Source organism: Myotis daubentonii, chromosome 11 (assembly GCF_963259705.1).
Source record: "Myotis daubentonii chromosome 11, mMyoDau2.1, whole genome shotgun sequence".
NCBI lineage: Eukaryota > Metazoa > Chordata > Mammalia > Chiroptera > Vespertilionidae > Myotis > Myotis daubentonii.
This window is the reverse complement of record NC_081850.1, coordinates 70,711,768-70,735,955: the sequence shown is the minus strand read 5'-3', so window position 1 is coordinate 70,735,955 and position 24,188 is coordinate 70,711,768. Positions and strand designations below refer to the sequence as shown.

At 47.1% G+C, this 24,188-nt stretch overlaps 1 protein-coding gene across 1 annotated transcript in view; it reads left to right on the top strand.

Annotated features, from left to right (window-relative positions):
• The window catches only part of PAPPA (pappalysin 1), a 221,475-nt gene that overhangs the window by 125,940 nt on the left and 71,347 nt on the right, over nucleotides 1-24,188 (top strand). Inside the window, exon 10 of the mRNA XM_059657843.1 lies at nucleotides 7,727-7,920. Coding sequence (XP_059513826.1) covers nucleotides 7,727-7,920 — 194 coding nt within the window. The remainder of the gene's footprint in view (nucleotides 1-7,726; nucleotides 7,921-24,188) is intronic.

Genomic DNA, 24,188 nt, shown 5'->3' with positions numbered 1-24,188 from the left:
TCCATGAATGAGTGAGATCATGTGGTATTTTTCCTTTATTGACTGGCTTATTTCACTTAGCATAATGCTCTCCAGTTCCATCCATGACGTTGCAAATGGTAAGAGTTCCTTCCTTTTTACAGCAGCATAGTATTCCATCGTGTAGATGTACCACAGTTTTCTAATCCATACATCTACTGATGGGCACTTAGGCTGTTTCCAGATCTTAGCTATGGTGAATTGTGCTGCTATGAACATAGGGGTGCATATATCCTTTCTGATTGGTGTTTCTGGTTTCTTGGGATATATTCCTAGAAGTGGGATCACAGGGTCAAATGGGAGTTCCATTTTCAGTTTTTTAAGGAAACTCCATACTGTCTTCCATAGTGGCTGCACCAGTCTGCATTCCCACCAGCAGTGCACAAGTGTTCCTTTTTCTCCACAACCTCTCCAGCACTTGTCGTTTGTTGATTTGTTGATGATAGCCAGTCTGACAGGTGTGAGATGGTACCTCATTGCTGTTTTGATTTGCATCTCTCGGATGATTAGCGACTTTGAGCATGTTTTCATATGTCTCTTGGCTTTCTGAATGTCCTCTTTTGAAAGGTGTCTATTTAGGTCCTTTGCCCATTTTTTGATTGGATTGTTTATCTTCCTTTTGTTAAGTTGTATGAGTTCCCTATAAATTTTGGAGATTAGGCCCTTATCAGATATGTCATTGGCAAATATGTTTTCCCACACAGTGGGTTTTCTCGTTGTTTTGTTGATGGTTTCTTTTGCTGTGCAGAAGCTTTTTATTTTGATGTAGTCCCATTTGTTCATTTTTTCTTTAGTTTCAAGTGCCCTAGGAGCTGTATCAGTGAAGAAATTGCTTCGGCATATGTCTGAAATTTTCTTGCCTTTGGATTCTTCTAGAATTTTTATGGTATCCTGTCGTACATTTAAGTCCTTTATCCATTTTGAGTTTATTTTTGTATATGGTGTAAGTTGGTGGTCTAGTTTCATTTTCTTGCATATATCTGTCCAATTTTCCCAACACTATTTATTGAAGAGACTATCTTGGCTCCATTGTATGTTCTTGCCTCCTTTGTCAAATATTAATTGAGCATATTGGTTCGGGCCGATTTCTGGGCTCTCTATTCTATTCCATTGATCTGTATGCCTATTCTTGTGCCAGTACCAGGCAGTTTTGAGAACAGTGGCTTTGTAATACAACTTGATATCTGGTATTGAGATCCCACCTAGAAGAGGTCATATCGAAAGAAATGTTTGAATCATTAGTGCATAAATGTTCTAAAATCTGTACTTAAAACTTAGGACTGGATGAGAGGATGTAGATAGATAAGAAAAAGAGGGCCTAAGCTCTAACCCTGAAACGTGGCAACATTTAGTAAAGAGTTAGGGAAGCAGAAGACAGCACATGAATCTGTGTGGGAAGAGCTGGGAGCCAGAAGGGATAGGATGGCATGGCACCATGGCATCTGAGAGAGAATACCTCAAGGAAAAGGCACTTCTTTATATACTTCAAGATTCTTTGACATTGTGGTTTGTGTTAGCAATGTTGAGGTCAATGGTGATCTTGACAAGATTGGTTTGGGTGGAGTGGTGAGTACAGAAACTCGATTGAAGAGAACTAAAGAGTGAATTCCAGGAGATAAAGGGGATAAGTTTAGATAATTCAATAAACTTTACTGTGAATCATAGAAAGAGAAATGTGACGTAGGAGACAGTGGTACGGTGATGTGGGATGATGCCACTTAAAAAAAATGTGGGTTTTTAAAATATAATTTAATTTTTAAAATTAAAAATGTTTATGTAGGCAATATCCTGTTTTGCTGGTTTGGAAGGAGAACATAATGATGGAGGAAATAGAGGGAATTGGTTTGTGCTGGACAAATAGGGATGCAGAAGATTGATATATGATGCTTCATGACCTGAAGATGCTGGAAGTAAATCTTGATGGAAGACTCAAAGGTGGAAAGTAGCCTTTCAGACTGAGGAACTAAGGGTAGAAGCTCTGAGGTGTGAATCCTGGGGAGGAGCTGTGTGCATCTGAGAGTGAAGGCATGGTCGGAAATGAGCCTAGGTAGGAACATTGGAGCTGGGCGACAAAAGGGCATGAGTATCAGGTGGGGAAGTTCCGATTTTGCAGGAGTCAATTGAGTATTGTAAACATGATCAGATTGATGTTTTAGATTAAAGGCTCATCATAGGCTGCTTTGTGAGGAGGGACTGAAGTGGGGAAGCCTTCAAGCCAGTGGTGTCAGAGCCAAGGACAGAGGACAAGGCTACCCCCGGAGGATGCTTTTCATGGCAGGCCTGAGAGTGGAGTGTAGTGGTAGCGTGAGACTACATCCAAATTCACCCTTCTTTTCCTAGTGCTTTTGGGTTGCTGGATGGTGCCCGGTTGTCACAGTGAAACACAAGAAGGGATTCTGGCTCACTTTGGTATGTGGCCAAGCCTTGAAGGAACCAGAAACCAACTTCACCTCCTCAGGTTCAGTTGACCTCATCAGCATCTGAAGCTGGTTAGTGGATTCATGGTTCTGTAGGAGCCCTTGGTCACCCCGTCGTCTGTACCCTGGACAGGCTGATCTGGTTGAGAATGTTAAGGACAAATCCCAGTTTGAATAGAATTAAATGAGGTCAGCAGTGTAGGTGTCTCATGAAGCTTTTGAAGGATCGGCGATGCAAAGTCTCGATGTTTCTGTTCCAGCGGAAACATTTGCCAGTGGAGCCACCTCCCACACCCCAGGCTTTCCTTTTGCAAACCTTCAGGGGTTAAGCACTGTAGTTTCCCCTGTTCCAAGGAGCTATTATTTGGACAAAGATCATGCATATTTTGGTCTTTTCTTATTGTTGTTTGGATGAATTGTTATGTGGCATGAAGCATGTTGTGGTTGGATCCATCCCTAAACAAACAGCTGAACTTAAAAAATACTATTTTTTTCCTGGTGCTTAAAAAATTGAAAAAAAAATAGTAATCATTGGACTAAAAGAGGCTATCCCAATGCCAGTCAGTCACTGTTCCCTCTGGAAATAGAAACAGATGCAAATTTCTCCAAAGCTGACCCATCTTCATAAACAGGAAGTTTAGAAAGAGAGGTAAATCTATCCACCCTTAGGAAGGTAGCCTATCTAAGAGTCTGTGTTCAAATTATTTGCTTCCTCCTTGAGTCCTAAACCAAATCCATCTCCTTTTACTTAAAACTCTCATCTCCCCATCTGCAGGGAGTTGTTTTGTTTTGTTTTTTTTTCTCAATGGGCTGTAGACTTGGTAAACTCCCAATAGTTTCTCAGACTAGTTATATTTAGTTCACACTAGTGGCTGTTCCGAAAAGTGAAATCAGAGATTCCACAAAATAATATCGAAACTTGGTAAAGAGTCAAACATGATTTTGTTGCCAGAATTGTATACTGAAAGCCCAGTCTGATGTGACAGCATGGTGCTATAGAAAGAGCACTGCATTGTGAGTTCAAAACCCATCAGTCTAGTCCTGTGTCTACTGGAAATTTCTCTGAAGGCTTCCATAAGTCACCACAACATGTGCACCTCGGCTTCCCTCATGTAAAATGAAACCATTGCTTTCAGCTCCAAGGTCATCATCATCATTATAGACCAGTTATTGATCATCTGTTATGATCAAGCCATCTGAGCATCATACTAAACATTCGATCATTCAACCATTATTCAGAGGAGGAAACCAAGGTTCAGAAATTCTAAGTGATATGCCCAAAGTCAAATTAATAGTAAATGGAACCTCTGCTAAGCAAAGTCAGGTCTACACCTCACTGCCTCAAAGACTGTGAGTCTTACAGGTAACAACACAGCTTTCTTGGTCAGGAGAATCTTCAAGGTCTCCCCATCTCTAAAGGATAATGTTCAAATTCCTTAACAGGGCATTGCAGTCCTTCCTCAGTCTGGCTTCAGATCAGCTTTTCAATGTCTCGGCTCCAGGATCCATTGAACTCCCTGAACTGTGACCTTGCCAGACATACACACACACACACACGGATCAAGATGCAGTTATGCTCTTCCCTGAACATGGACAAATTCTTTTGATCCTCCAAGATGCTGCCCCCAAAGCATCTTCTCAGGAAGCCATCCCCCATTTTTCCAAGTAGTGGTGATCCCCCTGCAGGAGAGGAGTCCTGTCAGATTCATTTGTGTATTCCCAGTGCCAGCGCAGTCACTGAGCAGATACTCAGAAACTACTGGTGAAGTGCAGTGATAGTCCGCACCAGTTTTCCTCTGAGGATAAGGATCTATCTTAGCTGGGAATGATAACATCCCTCCCACGTAAAATCTCTTAAAACTGGGCACTGGGCCATTAAGACCTGTATCACTTCCCCATCTCTTAAGTCTATTATGGTAGTTGATCATACCCAGCCCTTTATTGAGGCAGTCTAAAGGGGAATCTTGTCTCCAGTTTATATATGGGGAAACTGAGGAACAGAGAGATGAACTAACATGCTAATATTACTTGGTAACCAGGGGCAGATCAGGAGTTTGAATCCAGGGTTTCTGAATTCAAGGATGAGAACTTTTAACAATAGCTTGAATGCCAATGTTTGCTTATACATCAAGGTAAACTCGTCTCATTTCCCTGAAGCGTGGCTTTCTGAGTTTTCAGATAGGGGTGACGATCTATGTCTGGCTCAGTGTCCCTTGGACATGCCTCGGGAATGCAGAGGCATGCATTTCAGCTCCATGGTGCAGGCCCACAGAAATTGAAGATTACGTAATGTGAAGCAGCATCAGCTGTGTCTGTCCACTTACAGAGTCCATTGGCCTCAGGCTCTTGGAGCTGAGCTCATTGCTTCCAAAAGGAAAAGAAAGTGTCTTTCAAGTAAAAGCTGAACCATGGAAGACAGACTTGGCAATGCCCCCCAGCCACATCAAGACTCCTCACTGGATATAGCAGATTTCTAAACCTGTCACCACATGAAAGGAACTGAATCTGAATTGAGGGGTTCCCTCAATGTCAAGAGAGGTTCCCTCATGTCAGGATAGGATGAGCTGGGAACCAGCCTGTCCCTGCAACCCCCTGTAAGCTAGTTGCCACTGGTGTCTCAATAACTTTCCCTTCCCCCTAACACCCAGTATAAATTTTTTTTTCAAAGAGCGCAGCATTTAAACTATATTTGGACAAGAGTATATGCATCAGAGGTGCCAAATTTTAGTTACTCATTCATTCAACAGATACTTACTGAGAGTCTAATAGGTTTTCACAGTACCCCTCCCAATGGGATGTGTTATTATCAATGCTACCTAGCTACTACATGGAAGGCAGGCAGCAAGGTGATTATTTGGCTTCAAACTCTTTTCACTATAATCTGCTCCCCTCCCAGCATAAAGCATTCAAGAAGAACTAAGCAAATTGTAATGAAAACAAGAAGGCCAGTCTTGTTCTCTTGTTTTGTTGTCACTACCTTTGTTTTTCCTGGCCACACATTTGTATTCCATTCCTTACCATGTTCCCTTCAGTGCATGAGGCATGGGAGTAGGAATGGAGAGAGAATTCCCCAGATGAAGGTGGTCAGATGTAGCTGAAGGGCCCCTGGGACTCTAGCTAGAAAAATGAATAGCAGAGTCCAAGGATGTTATTCAAAAAAAGGGGGCTCAGAGTAGCTTTGTCAGCAAGATCTTGGGGCAGAAACCAGGCATCTTTCCACTCCCCTCTCTCTCCTTCTCCTCTTTAGCTCTATCTCCTATCTCTTTTAACTCTGTATCAATCTGTCTATATTAATTATCTGTCTATTTAGGTACTTATTTACCCACCTATATCTATCTCTTTCTCTCCTCCATTCCCAGTTTCCGCTGACTCTAGGCAGACATCTATTAAGGTCTTAAACATAATCAGGAAGAAATTAACTTTCATGAGAACTCCAATTCTAGCCCCAACTCCTGACACTCTGAGGTCTCTTTGATGGGGGAATAAATTGTCTTCTTAAAGAATAGACCTTCTACAATCTTATTTTAATCTTACCTTACTGTTCTTCATATTAGAAGAGGAGTAAGGTGTTACCAAGAGTCAGGCAACCCTATGACCATATCTACAGGAGGCTGTGCAGTCATTATTCTGTAGATACCACACATAGAAACCCCTCTGCTAGGTGTCAAAGGCCAGGCTTCTTCTAGCTCTTTGAACACCTCACCTGCTGGGGTTCTCAGGGTTCCAATAGATAAAATGGGAGAGGCGCTGGTGTTGTACATACCATCTCAGGAAATCACTGCAACCACACAAGATAAGTATTTCCTCCATTCCTTTTTGGAGGAGGGAAATGAAGATCAGAGAAGACAGGTTATTTTGTTTCAGTCTTACACAACTTATATATGGCAGAGTTAGCATTGGAAAGTGGCTTTACCTGATGTCAAAACCTAGGCTCTTTGCAATTCCCTGTCTTGGGTTGCTAGTGAGTGAAGTCTGCATTGATGGCTGGTCATTATTGGATTGGGCCTGGGCTTTATTCTATGTGAGTTGGCCACACTGACCAGGACACTGGAGCTCCAGAGAAGTGCTGAGCCTGTGTTCGTCCCTTGCTTGAACTGCCAGGCATGCTAGTGGTCACTGGAGTCCACACTGGCTCCGACCCATCCTCAAATAATTGAATTGAAATGAATTGATTTATTCTGGCTCTTTCAATAGTATTTCACTATGTAAACTGCAGAAATAAACAAGGGATTTTGGAGCTTGGAAGGGGCTCAACATTCTGCTGCCTCTGAATTCACAGACTCCTTTTTCAGATAGTCAGCATCCTAGAAATCCCAGCCTTATTTCTGCTTGACCCGGAGCTTTCTGTTACAGGGAAGGCTTCTTGAAGGTGTTGTAGGCGTGTGCTGACTTCACAAGCTGATTCAGTTCAGTCCATTAGAAATAAAGTCACCCCTTAGAAGATGAAGCCCATTATTGCAGAATGGGCAAGGCTTGGTTGGCTTACCTGAAATGCCCAAGGTATCTAACAAGCCCTTAAAACCTAGAGAATTAGATAGGAAGGGCTCCTAGCATCCCAGTGGTCTAACCCCCTTCTCTATAGTAAGTATAATTGAGGCCAGAGAGGAAGAGTCCTGTCCAAAGTAACAGAGCAATTTAGTTACCGAGCTGGAACTGGAGCCAGCCTCTCTTGTATATAAATTCACTCTTCATGTGAAACCGAAATCCTCTTTGGAGCTAAATAAACCTCAGTTTGCGACTGGGGACTTCTGTGACATCAGGTAATGTCCCTAGAACCTGGGGAGGGAAAACCTGAGTTCGAAACCAGGATCCGGCATTAACACACTGTGTGACCTGGGGCAGATTATTAACGATGCGTGAGATCTCATTTTCCTGGTCTGAAAGACTAACATGATAATTAAAATAACAATGCCTCCCTCACCAGCTTGCTGCGGGCTCACTTGGGGTAATGAAGGTGGATGTGTTTGTGAGTTTGTGTGTGTGTCGTAAAAAACACGTAAGGTGTACCTCTTAAAATGTTAGGTGTACAGTACAGTATTATTAACACAGCATGTGTCCTTTCGTGACTGGCTTATGTCATTTATGATAATGCCCTCCATGTCCGCTCCGGTTTTCACATATGGCAGGATTTCCTTCTTTTTGGAAGGCTGAATAATAATCCGTTGTGATGATCAGTGATGGGCTTTAACAGTGCTGACGATTCTTCTGGTCCAGTTCTACAGCTGCTACTGATGGCTGAGACCAAAGGACCAATATCTCCCTGTTCTCCCCTTTCCGTGTCTCTCCCCCAGATGAGCCCAGCCGGTGCTATTTCCACGATGGTGATGGGGTGTGTGAGGAGTTTGAACAAAAAACCAGCATCAAGGACTGTGGTGTCTACACGCCCCAAGGGTTCCTCGATCAGTGGGCATCCAACGCTTCAGTTTCCCATCAAGACCAGCAGTGCCCAGGCTGGGTCGTCATTGGCCAGCCGGCAGCTTCCCAGGTAAGACGCCAGCCATGCGTGGCATTTCCCACCCATATTCTGAATCTCTACTCTGTCCCTCAGAGCTTCCTGCCTCGAAGGTAGTGTCATTGGATGTGGCCATGTGACCAAACCTCTAGCCAAATGTAATTCCAGAGCCTCAAGGGTACCATTTCTCAGGGATTAGATGTGGAGTAGCTAAGCACAGGGAAGGAACATCAGGGTAATGACTGTCCTCCTATGTCCCTACCTGTTATAATTCACATTTAGGAAAGAATTCCATTTTGGACATACCACTGGAATTCAGTGGGGAAGAACACATTCTTTTGGGGGAGTCCCACAAGTTATTATTTTGTGTGTGTGTGTGGGGGGGTACTCCTTGAGCACTCTCCTGTGAATTTGCTGTGTGGCCTTGGACCAGTCTCCCCACCTTTCTGGCCCCCATATTTCCCCATCTTTAAATTAGAGAGTAGATCAGCTTGATCTCCAAGGACCTTCCCAACTCTAAAAAGCTGTGACTCATTCCCCAGTCCCCTAATGCACTATTTACGTTCCAGGGTTCTTCCCCGAAGGACTCTCCGCTCAGTTGAGGGACTGAGAGTGTTGGGGCCACCAGAGCTTATGTGATTCTAGGGATGGCTGTGCTGTCCCCAGAGCCCCCTTTCCAATTATCCTGCTGAGCAAGCACCTGCCTTCTTCCGAGACTCCCGTTTCCCAGAGACACGACTCAGTGCTTCTGACCGCCTGGCCCAGTGGCTGCCTCTGAGGCCAGCCTGCCACCTGGCCTTGTAGATGAGTCATTAGACTGTTTCCCTGATTCAGGGTCAGGGAGATAGACCTGATTTCTAGATAAAAGAGAGATGTGACCTTCTTTAGGGGCCCAGTAAGAAACCATTGGATGAGGTACAAGATGGGTATATTCACTTACCTATTTTACAGTGTTTATCTGATCATTTCTCATGTACCCATTTGCGTATATTTACATTTGTTAGATTCCCTATTTCTTCCTTTGCATTTGTTCATGACTGCCCTGAGGAGAGTATGTGGAGAGAAATGGGAGCACAGTATTCCCTGATGCTTATCATGGACAGTGCCCGCCTGGTGAATGAATGAATGGGTAAATGAATGAGTGTCTAGGCCTCATCCTACCCCTGTGCCATCTCTGTACTTGAGGAATTTATCTTTGGCTACACCCAATTGCACAAACTCTAATAATCTATTCGTGTGTCTGGCTCCCCCATTAGGCTGCTGGTACTTTCATAACTGTTTTGAGATTAAGTCATCTCTGTCCCTTTCTTCAAGTACAAGATCCAGATAAGACTAGCTGCTCGGGAAATGTGTGTTTAATTGATTATAGATTCACACTCGTGCACACACACTCATACGTGTACACATTGCTACATACGATGAACAACACTAAGAGACAATGTTCAAGAACCACATCTGTATGACAGAGAACCTCCTGCTCTGCGTTGGCAGGGCTGGCTGGCAGTAGAGCCAGGAATTCCAAATTCAGCACAGGCAGCCCTTCCTAGAAATGTCTCAAAAGCATCATTCAAACAAGGGAATTATTAACACACTCAGACTCTCACATGAGCAAGAAGTGAGGTAGCAGCTGTGCTTAAAAATCACACAAAGGTTATTGCTACTAATGTGAGAAGAGGAGAGAAAGACTTTTCCAGTCTTAGCGTTTGAAAGGGACTTCGTGGGGCAATTATTCCACTTCGGTAAGGAGCGGGCTGTCAGGAATTATGGGCAATTATGTCTTCCTAAACAAAAATCCAATTTAAAAAAATCATTATCAATACTACAAAGAGGAGATGAGAAAACAAAATCATCCTATTGAATTATTCATTGCAACCAATTTTATTTTAATGAAATCGACTAGGTTCCATTACTCTGGGCTTGGACATAATCTTTGTTACAAGGAGACTTCAGCTGTAACTAAATTTGCCATAATGAGATCAACTCACTGGAGAATACCGGGTCGGGGAGGGTGTGTATGTGCAGGCTGGGTACAGGGTCAGGCAGGGCGGTCTGGAGGGCTGTTGAACAGTCTCCTGAAGTCCCCCACAGAAAGCAAATGCCTAGAAATCATTCACACGCTGCACTCCCATCGTGCGCGCACGCACACACGTGCACACACACACATAGCCTATGTAATACTGAGTAATGTTTGTGGAGTGGAAACTAGCTCCCTTCTGATAGCACAGCAGAGGGGGACGAGGTATAACCATGGCGCTCATTACCTTGTGCTGTGATTAGGGGAGGCTGGTAGCTAATTCTCACCCTGTCAGGACTCCAGTGAAGAAGTTGATGCCTTGAGAGAAGGAGTTGGGAAGTACTTAGATGCACCTTCCCCCTACACAATTAAGCCCTTCTCTCTCTCTTTCTTCTCTCTCTCTCTCTCTCTCTCTCTCTCTCTCTCTCTCTCTCTCTCGCGCTCTCTCTCTCTCACACACACACACACACACACACACACACACACACACACGCATACATGTGCACACAAACACACGTAAACATTCCTACAAAAATAGGCAGTGTAGGGGCAGGATTCCAGAGAGTAGGAACCAAAGTAGACACAGGAGAGTAGTGGAGGGGACCGGGGGTCTCCAGGTCCACCAGCCATCATACTGAACACTCATGCATCTCATAGCCTATCCCCTTGCCATTCCTCAAGCTAAGAAGTATTGCCCATCTTGGAGAACCAGAGAAGTGGCGTGGCTTCCCCAAGGTCCCATAGCCCATACGTGGAGAATCTAGGATTGGAAGGATGTCATGGAAGATGATAGCAGAAGCTTAGGAATATGTATGTGATCATGTTCAGAAGTTGAAAGTAACTGGATTCCTGGCAAGTACCCCTGGGAAACAAGCAGAAAGAATCATAGGTGGACAGATCGTAGAGTTGCTGTCACTGTGCAGACCTTGTGAGGTACGTGAAATCTCTGCCTGACTCATGGGCACTACCCACAGTTTTGAGTTCAGGCTGCTTCCACTCCCTGTCCTGAGGGTCCTATTCCCTGGCCCCTTGGTGCTCACTGGGATGTCTATGAACTTGGGCAGTGATGAAATGACTATGGTTGTTTCCATTTTTGCATTATAAACCAGTTTTGTCCTACTCTGTCTTCCCCTGATGCTATAAAAATGAGAAATACAAGTGTCTATTGAAGTCATGTGCCTGGCTCTATGCTGGAGTCTGTGGAAGAAACAAAAAAAAGGGGGGAAGACCCAACCTCTGGCCTTGTCCATGTACAAGACTTAGGCACGAGAATTCTCTGGGGAGGACAAGCCCTGTCCAAGTAAGTTGGCAGGGTTTCACCGTGACTGCTAGAAAGAAGAAACGGTCATTGTGCTATAGGAGTCCAAAAAAATTGATTAAAACTTGATTTTTTATTTTGTATAAGCTCTCCACTTTAACAGTTTCAGATCTCTCTCGTCCATTCTCCTCATGCAAGATCCCCAAATTTGGTTAGGACTAAGTTACTCCACTCTGAACATTTAGTTTTATATTCAGATGTTACCAGAAGTATCAAAACTTCCTGGTTGTGCAAATTGGGCTGAACATCCTATAATAAGAGACATTCTTTGGATATTTTGGCCATGCACCTTCCTGGCCCAGCTGGAATTCAAGAAGTCCCTGAAACAGAACAAACATGGAAATCAACCCAAAGAATCCAGTTTTCTCTGTTCTGGGAACCTCAGAAATGGATTGATTTAAAGTGCTTTTTGCAAAGATCCCATCTTGTTCTTATTTTGTCTCCGTGTTTCACATTTCTCTAGTACTTTATACCAAAGGCAGCCCAAATGAGATGTAGCTATTCCTTTATCCTGCCCCCACCCCCAGCATTTCTACCAAAGCCAGTTTCCTCTTCTCCAAGCAGGCACCTCCCTCCTCCCACAGTGGCCTAGGGAAAGTGTGGAAACCCCAAACAGTCAGGAATGTGCAGTGTTCTCCCAGGAATCATGGACCTTCACTCAGCCAACCAGTTCACTTGGTTAATCCTTTGAGGCTAAGACTTAGGCTAAGCAGACCCAGGGCAGTAGTTTCAGAGTCTGGGTAAGGAAAGCCTTGAGGTCGAGAACTATCCGCAGTCGGATGGCCTTGTGCGGTAGAGAGGTCCCCACCGGGAGGCTTCCAACTGGGCTGGTGATGGAACAGGAGATGCCTGTGTTGGAGACCTAATCATCTCCACTTCCTTTGCAATTGGGTCTCTGACTTCCTATTTTATTGTATCAACCCCTTAGTGGGTACATCCCCTGGGTCCTTTGACAATTCGCTTTGTTTCTTGGCATGCCTATAATACTTCGTGCCTCTGTTAGAATACAAATCATGATTTGTCTTGTGTTGTAGAAATTTTGTATTAATTCATTTATTTGCTTGATCAAACAGAAGTCTATTTGAACCCTGCACTGAGACCTGTGGGCAGGTAGAGAGCATGGGCGCTGATGGGTGAAGAGGAAGTGAGGAAGCTTTGCCCTCCTCACTTCTCTTCTTCCTTGGGAACCTGGAGTAAATGACTCCTTTGGGAACCTCAGTTTCCTCCTCTAGAAACAGGAAATGATACCCTCTACCTGGTAGAGATTAAGGGAGCAAATCAGCAAAAACACGTAGCCCTGGTGTGTTTTTTCCACTTAGTGTGGGTAGGGCCAAGGTTAATTTCCTCTCTCAATCATGTTAGGCTCCCCTAACACCCTCGCCCAAAGGCTGGCCACAGTGACCCACCCAGCACAGCTTAGTCAACACTGGGTTGAGTTCAACACAGTTGTGTTCGCAAATGTTCACTGCAGCCTCAGGACTATGCCAGGCATTTTGAGAGACTGCAAAGAAGTTCTGGCCTTTCTGCTGCCCTCATAGAGCTCACCGTTTCATCAGAGGGTGTGTCCATCCAAATCCCAGCCAAGACCCAGGAGTGTGAGAGTCGGAGGGAGTTACCCTGAGGAAGCCACACTGTTATGGGCTTACTCAGTCTGCGTGGGCGAGAGCCGGCATGCAGGAAAGGAAAAGTCCTGTGCCCACTTTCAGAAGCTCCTGAACAAATTATAAAAATAACATCCAGTTTCTCCAGGCTCTGCATCCATTTTTCTGAATCCTCCTACAAAAATAGGAATTGATGTTCTCACATGACAGGTTGGGACACTGAGGCTCTGAGAGCCGGGTGATGGACTATGGGGTCACCCTCGCAGAGCTGAACCAGGGTGCACGCCACTGGTTCATACGGACTGACCTGCAGGACCAGGCAGCTCACGCCCGCTTCAGTGACTGACACAGGAGAATAAGCTGAGGGAGCCAGTGCCTTCGCTTCTCTGCTTGTGGAGGGTGCATTCAGGGAACACCAAGAAAGGGGGGGTCCCTCTCCAGTCCCCCCAAAATTTCCCTGCTGTTTCTGCCATGCTGCCTAGATCTCCACCTGTAGGCTCTCATTCTTTAAGGTTAAGTGTTGCCCTCTTCAAGAGGCATTTAAAATGTGTCCCTGAAAATATGGGAGAAACATGGAAAAGTTTGAAGCTCTCAGCCCGAGTGTAAAAGATCCCTTTGATTTGGGATGTATGCCTGACTATTTCTGGGTTCTGGGAGAAAAAGGAGGAAAGGCACACACAGATCACTTGCAGAGGGAAGAGGAAACTTCGCTCCGTTTACAAGTTTGTCACCAGTCAATGCAAAATAAAGGGAAAGTCAAGAGACATGAGCTAGAAAGGTGTATGGGGACATCCTTCAGGTGCTGGAAGCTTGACTTCATCCGGAATGTGATGGGGAGCTTTTCAGCAGAGGGCTAGCAATTGGGTACTCATTTGAGGAAGGCAGTGACATCTCTGGGATACCTCCTGTATGCCAGACCCTATCCTAGGGTGTAAAACAGAACTTTTTCTTCCCCTCTCTCATCGTGAAGAAACTGGGTTTCAGAGAGATGAGCCCCCGTCACCTATGGCGCTCTTTCTCCTACTTCTTAGCCCACACTACTGGTATACATCGTAAATGCCTCGCTCAGAAATCTTGCATGGGTAAGCAATTCTCCGATGCTGGTTAGATGATGTTATTTGCAAAGGGCAGAGAGAAACCTTGGACTCACACCCAGTGCTGAGGTCACTTTGAAGGGTTGTCCCTTCCCCATGTACGTCTTCAGCGAAGCATGCGGCTCTTCTCACTAGTGACTTGGGACCGCATCTGCCCATGGTGGAGGGAGGAGGAGGGGCAAAGGGAACACACAGAAATGTCGGAGAAGATTCCAAGAAGTTTTCTCCAATACCCAAGGGATCTGCTTTCTCCTGGTGGTTTCTGAAAAATGTTTCAAGAGCACATGTGCAAGTCATCTGAGGAGACAGAACAGAAAGTCCATGGTCTGTTACAGCCTGTCCTGTTGGTGTGGGGCACCCAGAAGTTCTCCAGGAGAGTCACAAACAAACAGTGTTTGGATCAGAAAGGAGCTGGTCCCTAAAACTGCCTTGAACTTGTCAGGGAGCCTTGGGCTAGGAGGGACTTTAAGTCCATCACATTTTTCAGGATCCCAGCAAAGGCCTCTCCTCCCCGCCCTCTCTTGCTCCCTCCGCCTGCATTCATTCACGCTTTCAATGCCTCCAAGTGCCAGGCACCATGAGTGGCCTTGGAAACTTGCAGTGATGAAAGTTTTCAAGAGAAAAACGAGGTTGAGGATCAGATCAACCTAATTCTCAGGCCTGGAGTCTACCACTTACTAGCTGACCCCTTCGGGCAAGCTGAGCTAGTTGTCTTTGTCCCTGCCCAACTCCTTATCCATAAAATAGGAGCCATGACTTCCATATGGTAGGTGCTTGGCCAGGATGTCATTTTCCTTCTTATAGCCACTGAAAATTTTTTTAAAGGAGTGCTTCTTGCTGCCAATGAAGTTACTGCAACTGAGAGACCCAATTGGGAACAATTGAGGTTTTATTTTATTCTTTTAAGAAATACTCTTTTGGTTATAGAAATCAAAGCAGAGAGAGACTTTTTTAAGAGTCTCTTGGTCTTCCTTCACTTACTAAGATTTGACTTTGATTAAACAGCTTCCTTAAACCTCTTCATCTCCTAGCTGTTAGGAAATGGTCTTGATATTTGGATTCAAAAGCAGTGTAATCTCATAGTGGACTTACTACGTCCAAAGCATCACTTGGAGCAGTGGGTAGAGGTTGAGATGAATGACTCAGCCACTGCCCTCCAGCCGTCTGTCTTGTCCATGAAGGACAGGGGACACTGGAATAGGGCCTTCTAATAAGAAGAGACAGATGTTGGCCAGCTGCTGTTATGCATGGACAGTGGAGTTCACCTCAGGGGGAGTACATGGAAGGGGAAGGGTGAGCCTGAGTAGAAGCCGGGCCTAGCAGGCCTCATTATGTGGCAAACAGGTATCAATGGCGCAGGGCAGGCCTGGGTGGAGGAGCCCGTCTTCATCTCTCACCTGCCATTGGCTCCTGACTCAAAACCCGAGAACAAGCAAGGCTCTGTGGTCTCGGGCATATCCAGCGCTCCAACCCATGCCACCGCCCCTCTGGGAAGCCTTCTTGGCCTTTGTCTCGCCTCTTCCTCAGGCCTAACCCACTACCCCTGCATCGTCTCTGTGCTCCACGTCTCCTTGCCCTATCATGAGACTCGGCACCAGGCTCTTCCTCCCATCCCTGTCATTCACCCAGGCTCCCTCAAGACCCTTCTCCATTCTTGCATTTTATCTCTTCTCTTCTTCCCTAAATTATCATTGTTGCTTTAAGTGGGGGCAGTGGTGTTTAGCCAGCCTGGCCTTTGCTGTATAATTTGGTTTCATGTTCGGTACCCAAGAAACATGTGAACGATGTAAACAGTGTCCGCTCTCCGAGGCTGGGATGCACTTAGGAAGCAGGAGCCAGTCGAGCTTGCTGAGCCCGCTGCTCGGGGATTCACTTCTGTCCCCGGAACCTCATGCTCATGCCTCTAAGTCTGAAAGGAAACTCTCTCAAGCCAGGCCCCGAGGAGGGGTTCTGGGGGGGGGGAGTTGGGGTTTGGCTGTGCACAAGATTTTGTTTTTGTTTGTGTATGTGTTTGTTTGTGTTTGTTTTTCATGGCCCCGACCCCCACTCTGCACTCCCCAATCTTTTTAAATTAGCCTGGATGTGTTATCAGACCCAAAGGGGCCTTCTGCCCTCTCTCCCAAGCCAGCCCTGGGTTTCCTCAGACTCCTAATTCGTCAGCCAGATCCAAGTGCCCGGAGGCCCCTGGGTACATGTGTGCATGTTCCTTTTCCAGAGAGTGATGGACCCAGACAGGCAGTGAGAGAGGGCCCTGCCCAGAGGCCTGCTTCCCTGGGCTGCTGCCCACTCTGGGACCCTCTCCCAAACTGGACCCATCTGTGCAGTTGGAGAAAGGGGACCCTTGGCTGACGTCTGCATTTCTCTCCATCCTGGAACAGGTGATCTTAAATATACATACTCTTAAATATACATAGATTCAGGAGCGATCTGGTTTGCTGGCAGGATGTCGGCTTCAGGAATATGGATGCGACCTGAGTGATACCCAGGTCCAGGTCTGCGGTGCAGCTGCCGGGGGCAAGAGGTCCAGGGACTGAATATCAGTTCAGTGCAGTGAGGGAGGAGATACACTGCCACGCAGCAGGGAGCTGTGGGTGGGAGTTTAATGCCCCGGAGCAGGCAGGATGTGTCACTGAGAGCCCAGGCTCCACACCAGCTGTGTTCTGCACCTGCAGGGTCCTGTAGAGGAGCTTCTAGCCACCTGTTATGTTGAACCCATGAAATGTGGCTCACGAGACTGAGGACCTGAACTTTTAATTAATTTACATTTAAATAACCGCATGGAGATGGTGGGCTTCCCATTGGAGAGGAAGAGTGGATCACATTCTCCAGCGTGTATCGTATCCCAGTGCTGCCACCTACGGTGAGATCGCAGGCAAGGTACTTCGCCTCTCTGGTCCTCAGACTCCTCATCTGTAAAATGGGAAAATTAAGTGGGAATTTTTGTGGGGATTCCAGCAAAGAGCACCCATAAAACAGAACAGTGCTTGGTACAGACCTGGTATCTAAAGTCATTCAGTTCAGTTGTTTCATGAAATCCTCATAACCAATCTATGTTGTAGGAATTATGTTCCCATTTCACAGATGGGGAAGCAAAGGTTCACACAAGGTCCCCTACTTCAAGTAGTAGAACAGGAGTAAATCCAGTTCTTTTAACCCCATAGCCCATGCACTTTCTAGTGTACCACACCACCGCTCTTAACATTTAAAAATTAATAACAATACTTCTCTCTTTCCCAGAGTGAGGTAGGACACACTCATCTTTTGGTGTTACGATGTCTTACGTCCTTTAAGTCTGCCTATGTGCTCAATGGGTGGGTTTTGCCTCTGGAGTACATTCACAATAAACATTGTCTCAGTGATCTCTTGTCTGTGGAGCTTTCTATACGGTTCCCCATGGCCTATAAAACCCACAGCCTCTGCAGACTGGGCCTTGCATGATCTCTACCAGCTTTTCCTCACAGTCCGCTGCCTTATGGATACATTCTAGGCCTTGAGGGTTCCATTTCTCCTGCCCAGAGCATCCATCATTCAATACTCCACCTCTTTTTTTAATGTTTTTAAATTTAATTAAAAGTATATATTTTCTACATTCACTATTATTTTGTATTAGCTTCAGGTGTCAGCATAGTACTTTATAGTTCCCCTGGTATTACCAGGACCCACCTGGCAACCTACATGGTCATTACAGCTTCTCCACCTCCAGTAACTATCCGCCCAGGTCCAGCGCAAATGGCACCTCTGCCTGTGGTTTCCTCTGACTGCCCGCGCCGTGATGTGCTACCCTCGCTCTCTGACAACACCTATCCCTTCTGAATCCCCCAGCGGCCCAGTGCACAGGCTGCCTCCTCCTCTGCATTTGCCTGTGTTCATGGCTTTCTGTGCCAAATGGCCTGTGACAGTTAAGGACTGGGCTCCATCTTCTCCCTTTAGGTATTTCCAGTGCTCAGCACAGAGCTGGCCACCTGCAGAATACTCGGAGAATGTTTGTGATCCATTGAATGACACTATTGGGAACAGCCCCTGCTGAGTGATGCCTCCTTTATGATTGGCTTAAACATACAAATAAGTGTCTCTAAGTGATTCCCTTATGTGCCAGGTGACATCCCCTTGTTCCTAAAATAGGTGACCAGAGTGAGCAGCGCCTTAAGTCCCCCGGTGCGTCCCCTACATTCCAGACGAGGCACGAGCCACTGTGTGAGTCGAGGGGAGAAGTCCTGAAGGCCCATCCTGACCCCAGCCCGAATTCTCAGTGCCTCCATGATCGCCTGCCACTCTGGAATGTTATCTGTCCAAAGGCAGGGATTTTATGTTGTTGTTATTCTGTGTTCACTGCCGTGAATTTCAGCATCAAGAATAGGGGCCGGCACATAGCAGGCATGCGAGGACTATTTATGACTACGCCTGCACTTTGCACGGTGACAGTTTTGCACAGAAAGTAGGAAACTGCTTCTGGAAGCTGGGCCTCGGGACTAATGCCCTACCCCTTGCCTCTTATTCTGGGAAAGACTGGGGTCTCGGGAATGTCCCCACAACTAGAGTCCTACAGAGATGGATAGAAACAGAGCGGGCTGTCTTTCTGGCTTGAGACATTGTGGTTCACCCTCGGAGAGGTTTCCCAGAGGGAGGCCCAGCCCAGGAGGGTGTTAAAGTGCAAAAAAGGGAAGAAGGCAGGAAGGAGAAGAGAAGAGGAAAACAGAAATTCGGAGAGAGGAAAAGGAATGACTAAGCAGTAATAAATGACAGCAATGACAGTAACATAATTGTGATGACAAGTGCTGATGATCATGACAGGAGCAGTGTGAATGGCCGGACTGCCAGAGCAGTTACTTCACAACTCCACCCACCGTTTCACACAGGTAGCGGCTAACTTGCACTGGTTTACAGAGGAGTGCATTGAGACTCACAAAAGTTGACTAACTCACTCAGGCTTCTGCAGCTGGCCCAGGGTTGGGACAGGGAAATCTAGAACTTGAACCCAAAACTGTGGTCCTTGAGAGCCAGGAAGAAAGAAGTAGGGCGGGATGGAGGAGGGACATGCTCATTGTATGTGTCTAGTGTGTGGGGCTATGTCTGAGACTTGCGTGTGCTCATCCTACACAGATCCTCCAGGGCAGGCACCATCCTCTGCCTCATTTGCAGTGGAGGAATTAGGGCTTTATGAAGGGTTCAAGGTCACACTGAGAGTCAGTGGCAGAAGCTTAGATTTCAGCCCACATCCCTTGGACTGGGAAGTGTGTGTGACTTCCACTGCTCGAAAGAAGGTTCAGGAAAGCGGCAGGGGTAGGGGTTGTTGAAGAGTTCACGTTGGGGATCCCAGGTCATGCTGCAGTTGTGCTCAGAGACCTCGTCTCGAAACAGCTGCTTCTGCACCCTGCGTTTGTGCAGATGTGGGCTGCCCGGGTCAAGGGCCCCGCTGGGGAAAAGATTCTGTCTCTCACAGGAATCTGCAGAGGAGGTGGTGGACACATAAGTCAGACATGTCCATTGGGCATTTGGTGGGCAAAGCCCCCAGTTTGCATGTCATGATCACCACCCCTGCTTCTGAATTCTGGAGGGGCAGGCCGGAGAGAAACATCACCCTTGTCCTCAGAAATGAGAGCCCTTGTGTGAGCTGGCAGGCCAGCAGGATGCTGGGAAAGCATCAGCCATCCCTGTCCTTCTGTTGCCTGCATATGTTCGGGCATTACACCCTTTGGCGCTTCCTCCAAGGAGAGGTCACGCTGGGGAGGGGGTCAATAGCTCTGTGAGTTTTTGGCCTTTGCTCACTGGAGTTATAGGTGGGGATCAGAGACCCTGAGAGCTCAGTGAGAACCAGGGCCGGTGAGGGCTGCATGGCCCTCCTGGCATTGAGTGGGGTCCCAGCAGGTACAGTGACTGCTCTTCTATCCTGCATACAAGGCAGAACACACAGATCTAAATGAGGCAGCTGGCGAAGACAGGAAAGGGGGAGAAGGGAGGAAAACCAAAACAACCAAGCCCTGGTTTCAGGAACCTGAGGCAGTCTTGTTCTTTTAACACAGAGATGCTTTTCAGTGAAAAATCACTCCCCTGACCTGTCTTCAAAAGGCCAGTGTGGTCAAGACTGCCGTTAACTGCCACTGGGCTATTTCTAACTGAGGGTTTTGGTGACCAGGCAGGCCCACAGCTGGGACACGGTCACTGCTTTCTTGACTCACCACGAGTATCTCAGGGCTCTGAGAGAAAGGCCAGGAAGGCTGGAGGCTCCCAAAGACACCCTGCTCCGCTTTGCATGGCTCCGAGCTGAGTGGTGGTTCCCAAGTGTTGGCTGCGTTTCCCAAGTCCACTCTGGAGCCAGTAGAGAGGGCATTTCGGATTCAGACTGGTTGGGTTTGTGTTCTTGGTCTGAGGCAGTTTTGGAGTGAGGGGTTTAGAGCAGCCAGAAGTGCCTGTTCCTGCTCTGGAATCACCGTACTGTATTCTGGTCTAGAACTGGACCATCTCAGGCTCCGCCTACTTCTCTAGACCTGGCAGTGCCTCTGGGCTCTGAAATAAAGATCCCCATCCAGTGCTTCTGGCTGGCCGTGCCCCAGGGCTTTCCCACAGTGCAGGCAGCGTCTCTGAGTTTCCATCTAGTGTCCAGTGAATATTCTGGAGTGAATATTCTGGTCAGAGCTAATAGCGCCCTTTTGATCTGATCTGGAGTCTGCACTGCTTTTCTATGCTGACCTAGAATAATGAAATGGCATGAGTTGCTTTCAGTATCCGTGTTTTAGAAAAGGAGAGATTTGGAAACACAGAAAGTTAGCCATGTGTTTTTTAAAAAAATGTGCTCAGAAATCTGTTTGCAGCAAGATTCTGCACCTTGAACTTTATCCTTCATGCCTCTGCTGTTGACATCATTGGGGAAACAGGCTGGTCATGGCTCAGCTGTGGCCCAGCTTCCCTTCTCCTGCCTCTCTCTCTCCAGCCCCTGCTCTCCAGGGCCCACTTGACACGAAGTCTGCATTTCAGACCTGGCCCTCAAGCTGAGATTGCCAGGGCCAGTCCCTCCTCTGCACCCCTTGAACCCAGAACCTGCTGTGCTGTTCTAGGAGTGTTTGCTGGACCTTCCACCCAGTTCCCTCTATGGCTTTGGGAGCGCTTCAGGAGAAGGGATTTTTTACCTTTCTTTCTTCCCGCCCCCCCGCCGCCCCCCCCCCCCCCGGGATCCATTTTCTCATGTAGACCGTGGGGAATAAAGGACCTAACACATAATCAGTGCTACATCAGTGTATATTGAAGGAGTGAATGCATGAATTAATGAATGCATAAGAGAGAAATGTGGGCTTTGTCTGGGAAAAAATAACCGGAGACTTCCAAAATGAAAGACAGATCTCTGGGAGCTCCCAAACCTCTGCCTCTCACCCCTTAGGAATTTCAGGAAGGTCCCACCACCCACTCTCCCAACCCTGTCAGCATGTCGCCGTTGGAGAAGGCACGGCTGCCATGAAGTCACCCACGGACCATCTGGCTGGGGATCCCGTGTTCCTCTTCTGCTACAGGGATTACGTAAACTGGACAGCAGCCTCCAGATGTTAGCAGTTTCTGCTCATTGTACCCTCCCTTTTCAGCAACAATAATAATAATTAAAACAAACACAGGCTCGTCCCCCACCCGCACCCCTGAGATTGCAAACAGGTGGGCCCAGATGGCCCTCCCTCTCCAAAGGCCTCCTAGTCTCTAAGCAGAACAGCTGACCCTGGGCAAGGCCTGCCCGCACAGAGCAGATAAGCCAGGCCCGCTGCCCTGGGGCATGGGCCCCGGGCCCCAGCGAGGGAACCTGGCCATGTCATGAGAAGTCCCTACGCTGGCCCTTCCCTCTCCCTGGCTCCCACCCCCAAAGCTGTGGCCTCCAACTTAAATGGATGTATTTTGGAGGATGAGGTGGCTTAAGAGATTAGTAATGAGATCCCAAGTCTTTCACTGCTGGGTCAGGAGTTCAGCGCGCGGGCCTGGGTGACTGGTGAATGGCATAATTACAGAGGCTGGAGCAGGCCCGCCAGGGCCCCTGCAAAACGAGCCTGCCGGGCCTTTCAAGGGAGGAGTTGTCAGCAGCACAAAAGCCGACGACCACCGCATCCGACACTAATCACTCTCCCTTGTTGGAGGATTTACTAGCTGGAGCCCCTGCCCAGCACCTCCTCAAAACGGGCGTCTGGGTTTCAGTGATGGGTGCAGCCACATGGGGAGAGACTGCCCAGCCCATGGGATGGAATTCTGGAAACTAACCTTTCATAAAATGCAAATTGGTGACCAGTGCCATCCTTTTAGTCATTACTACCACTGCTATCGTGGTGATTTCTTCCTCTCCCTTGGCCTCAGTTTCCCCATCTGGAATGGGGTCCTAGGAATCTCCCCTTCACAATGATGTAAGGATGGAGTTAGTGGAGGTGAAAGAAGAGGGGTGCTCATCACTGTCACCTCAGTATGATCACCATTTACACTGTGTCGGCCTCAGTTTCCTCATCTGTGTAATAGAGGACAGGTAGGGGTCAGACAGGCATGGCTTTGGCACACTCTTTACCCCCCTGCCTCACAGGAATGTGAGTATCTGCCCTCGGAGCACAGGTGCTGGCCATAGTGGCTGGTTTAAATGATGGCACAGAAAATATGTTGGGTTTGCCACCTGTCAGAGGTGCTCTGTCAGGCCTCTTGCGTAAACGTTCCCCTTTGAAGAAGGTTGGAGTGTCCAATCTCTGTCCGCTAGAAATCCAAAGCCTCTGCCTGTGAAATTAAGCAATTGCAGGAGCAGTCCCAGTCCCCAAGAATCAGCTCTATGATTCTGAACCATCTCTCTTCTCAGACGCCGTTTCCCCTCCTGTACAGATGTTAGCACGCTGTAGAACAGTGATGCTTGGCATGATCTCTTTGCTCCATTCCCTTTTTCTGCATGATCATTGGATCAGGTCAGGAGTGTACACCCCAAAGCATAGGATTTCAGACCTGTGGGAAGGTGCAGGCCTGGAAGATGTTAGACCCCTAAGGCATGTGAAATGCCTCATAGGTTATGGACAGACCCAGAGGGAAATGAGGTGCTAATCACCCCAGAGCTGAGCTCCAAGGCTGGAGGGCATGGATGCCAAGTTATCTTATCTGGAAGTGTCTCCTGGTAGAGGCCAGGTCTGCTGCTATTTCCAGAACTCGAGGTGGGAGGAGGTGCCATTGCTCTGGCCACACACTGGCCCTCTGTGCAGGAAATGCCTCTTTGCTTGATTGTCAGTGCACGTCAAATAATAAATCCCAGGACTGAAAGAAAGGCAGTCCACCCTCCCCTCCCCTCCTGTCTCTAAGGCAGGCATCAAAGGGGAAGGCTGCTCTGGAGGCCTGGGGAGGTGATCATTGTCTCTAAGAGTGTGTAAGAAAGCCTGGTGTCTCTGTCTCCTCCTCTCCCTGTCTCTCCCTGTCTCTAATTTTCTTTCTTTCTTTCTTTCTTTCTTTCTTTCTTTCTTTCTTTCTTTCTTTCTTTCTTTCTTCTTCTTCTTCTTCTTCTTCTTTTTTTTTTTTTTTTTGGTTAATCCTCACCCAAGGATATTTTTCCATCGATTTTTTTTTTTAGAGAGGGTGGAAGGAAGGGGGAGAAACAGAGAGAGAAACATCAATGTGAGAGAGAAACATCAATTGGTTGCCTCCCACATGTGACCGGGGATCATGCCTGTAACCAAGATACGTGTCCTTGACTGGAATCGAACCTGGAGCCCTTCAGTCCTAGGGCCAATGCTCTATTCACTGAGCCAAACCAGCCAGGGCTCATTCTTTCATTTTCTCTCTCATTTCTCTTCTCTTCTCTTCTCTTCTCTTCTCTTCTCTTCTCTTCTCTTCTCTTCTCTTCTTTCTCTCTCTCTCTCTCTCTCTCTCTCTCTCTCTCTCTCTCTCTCTCTCTCTTCATTGTTATCAAGTGTGTAAAAAGAAGGTTGGAGAAGGGAATTGAAGGTGTGTGTGTATGTGTGCATGTGTGTTATGTTCTATATCTTTTAACCCTCAGTGTTGCCCTTTAAGTTGTCTATGTTAAGGGGGGTCAGTTTGGAATAGGGGGCAAAGGAGAAAGGTCAGGGTGGACTTAAGAGTGGGGAGAAGAACAACTCGGGTTGGGGAGGATGACAGGATGCTGCAGACAGAGAGAGAGGCCTGAACCTGGAGTGGGGGCTTGGGTTGCATGGATCATACATGCATCATTTGCGATGAGGCATGGAAGCCCTTGTTGGAAAGTCTGACATATAGCAAAGGATCAATAACATCATTATTGTTGTTAGTGCATTTTTTAAATTCAACTCATA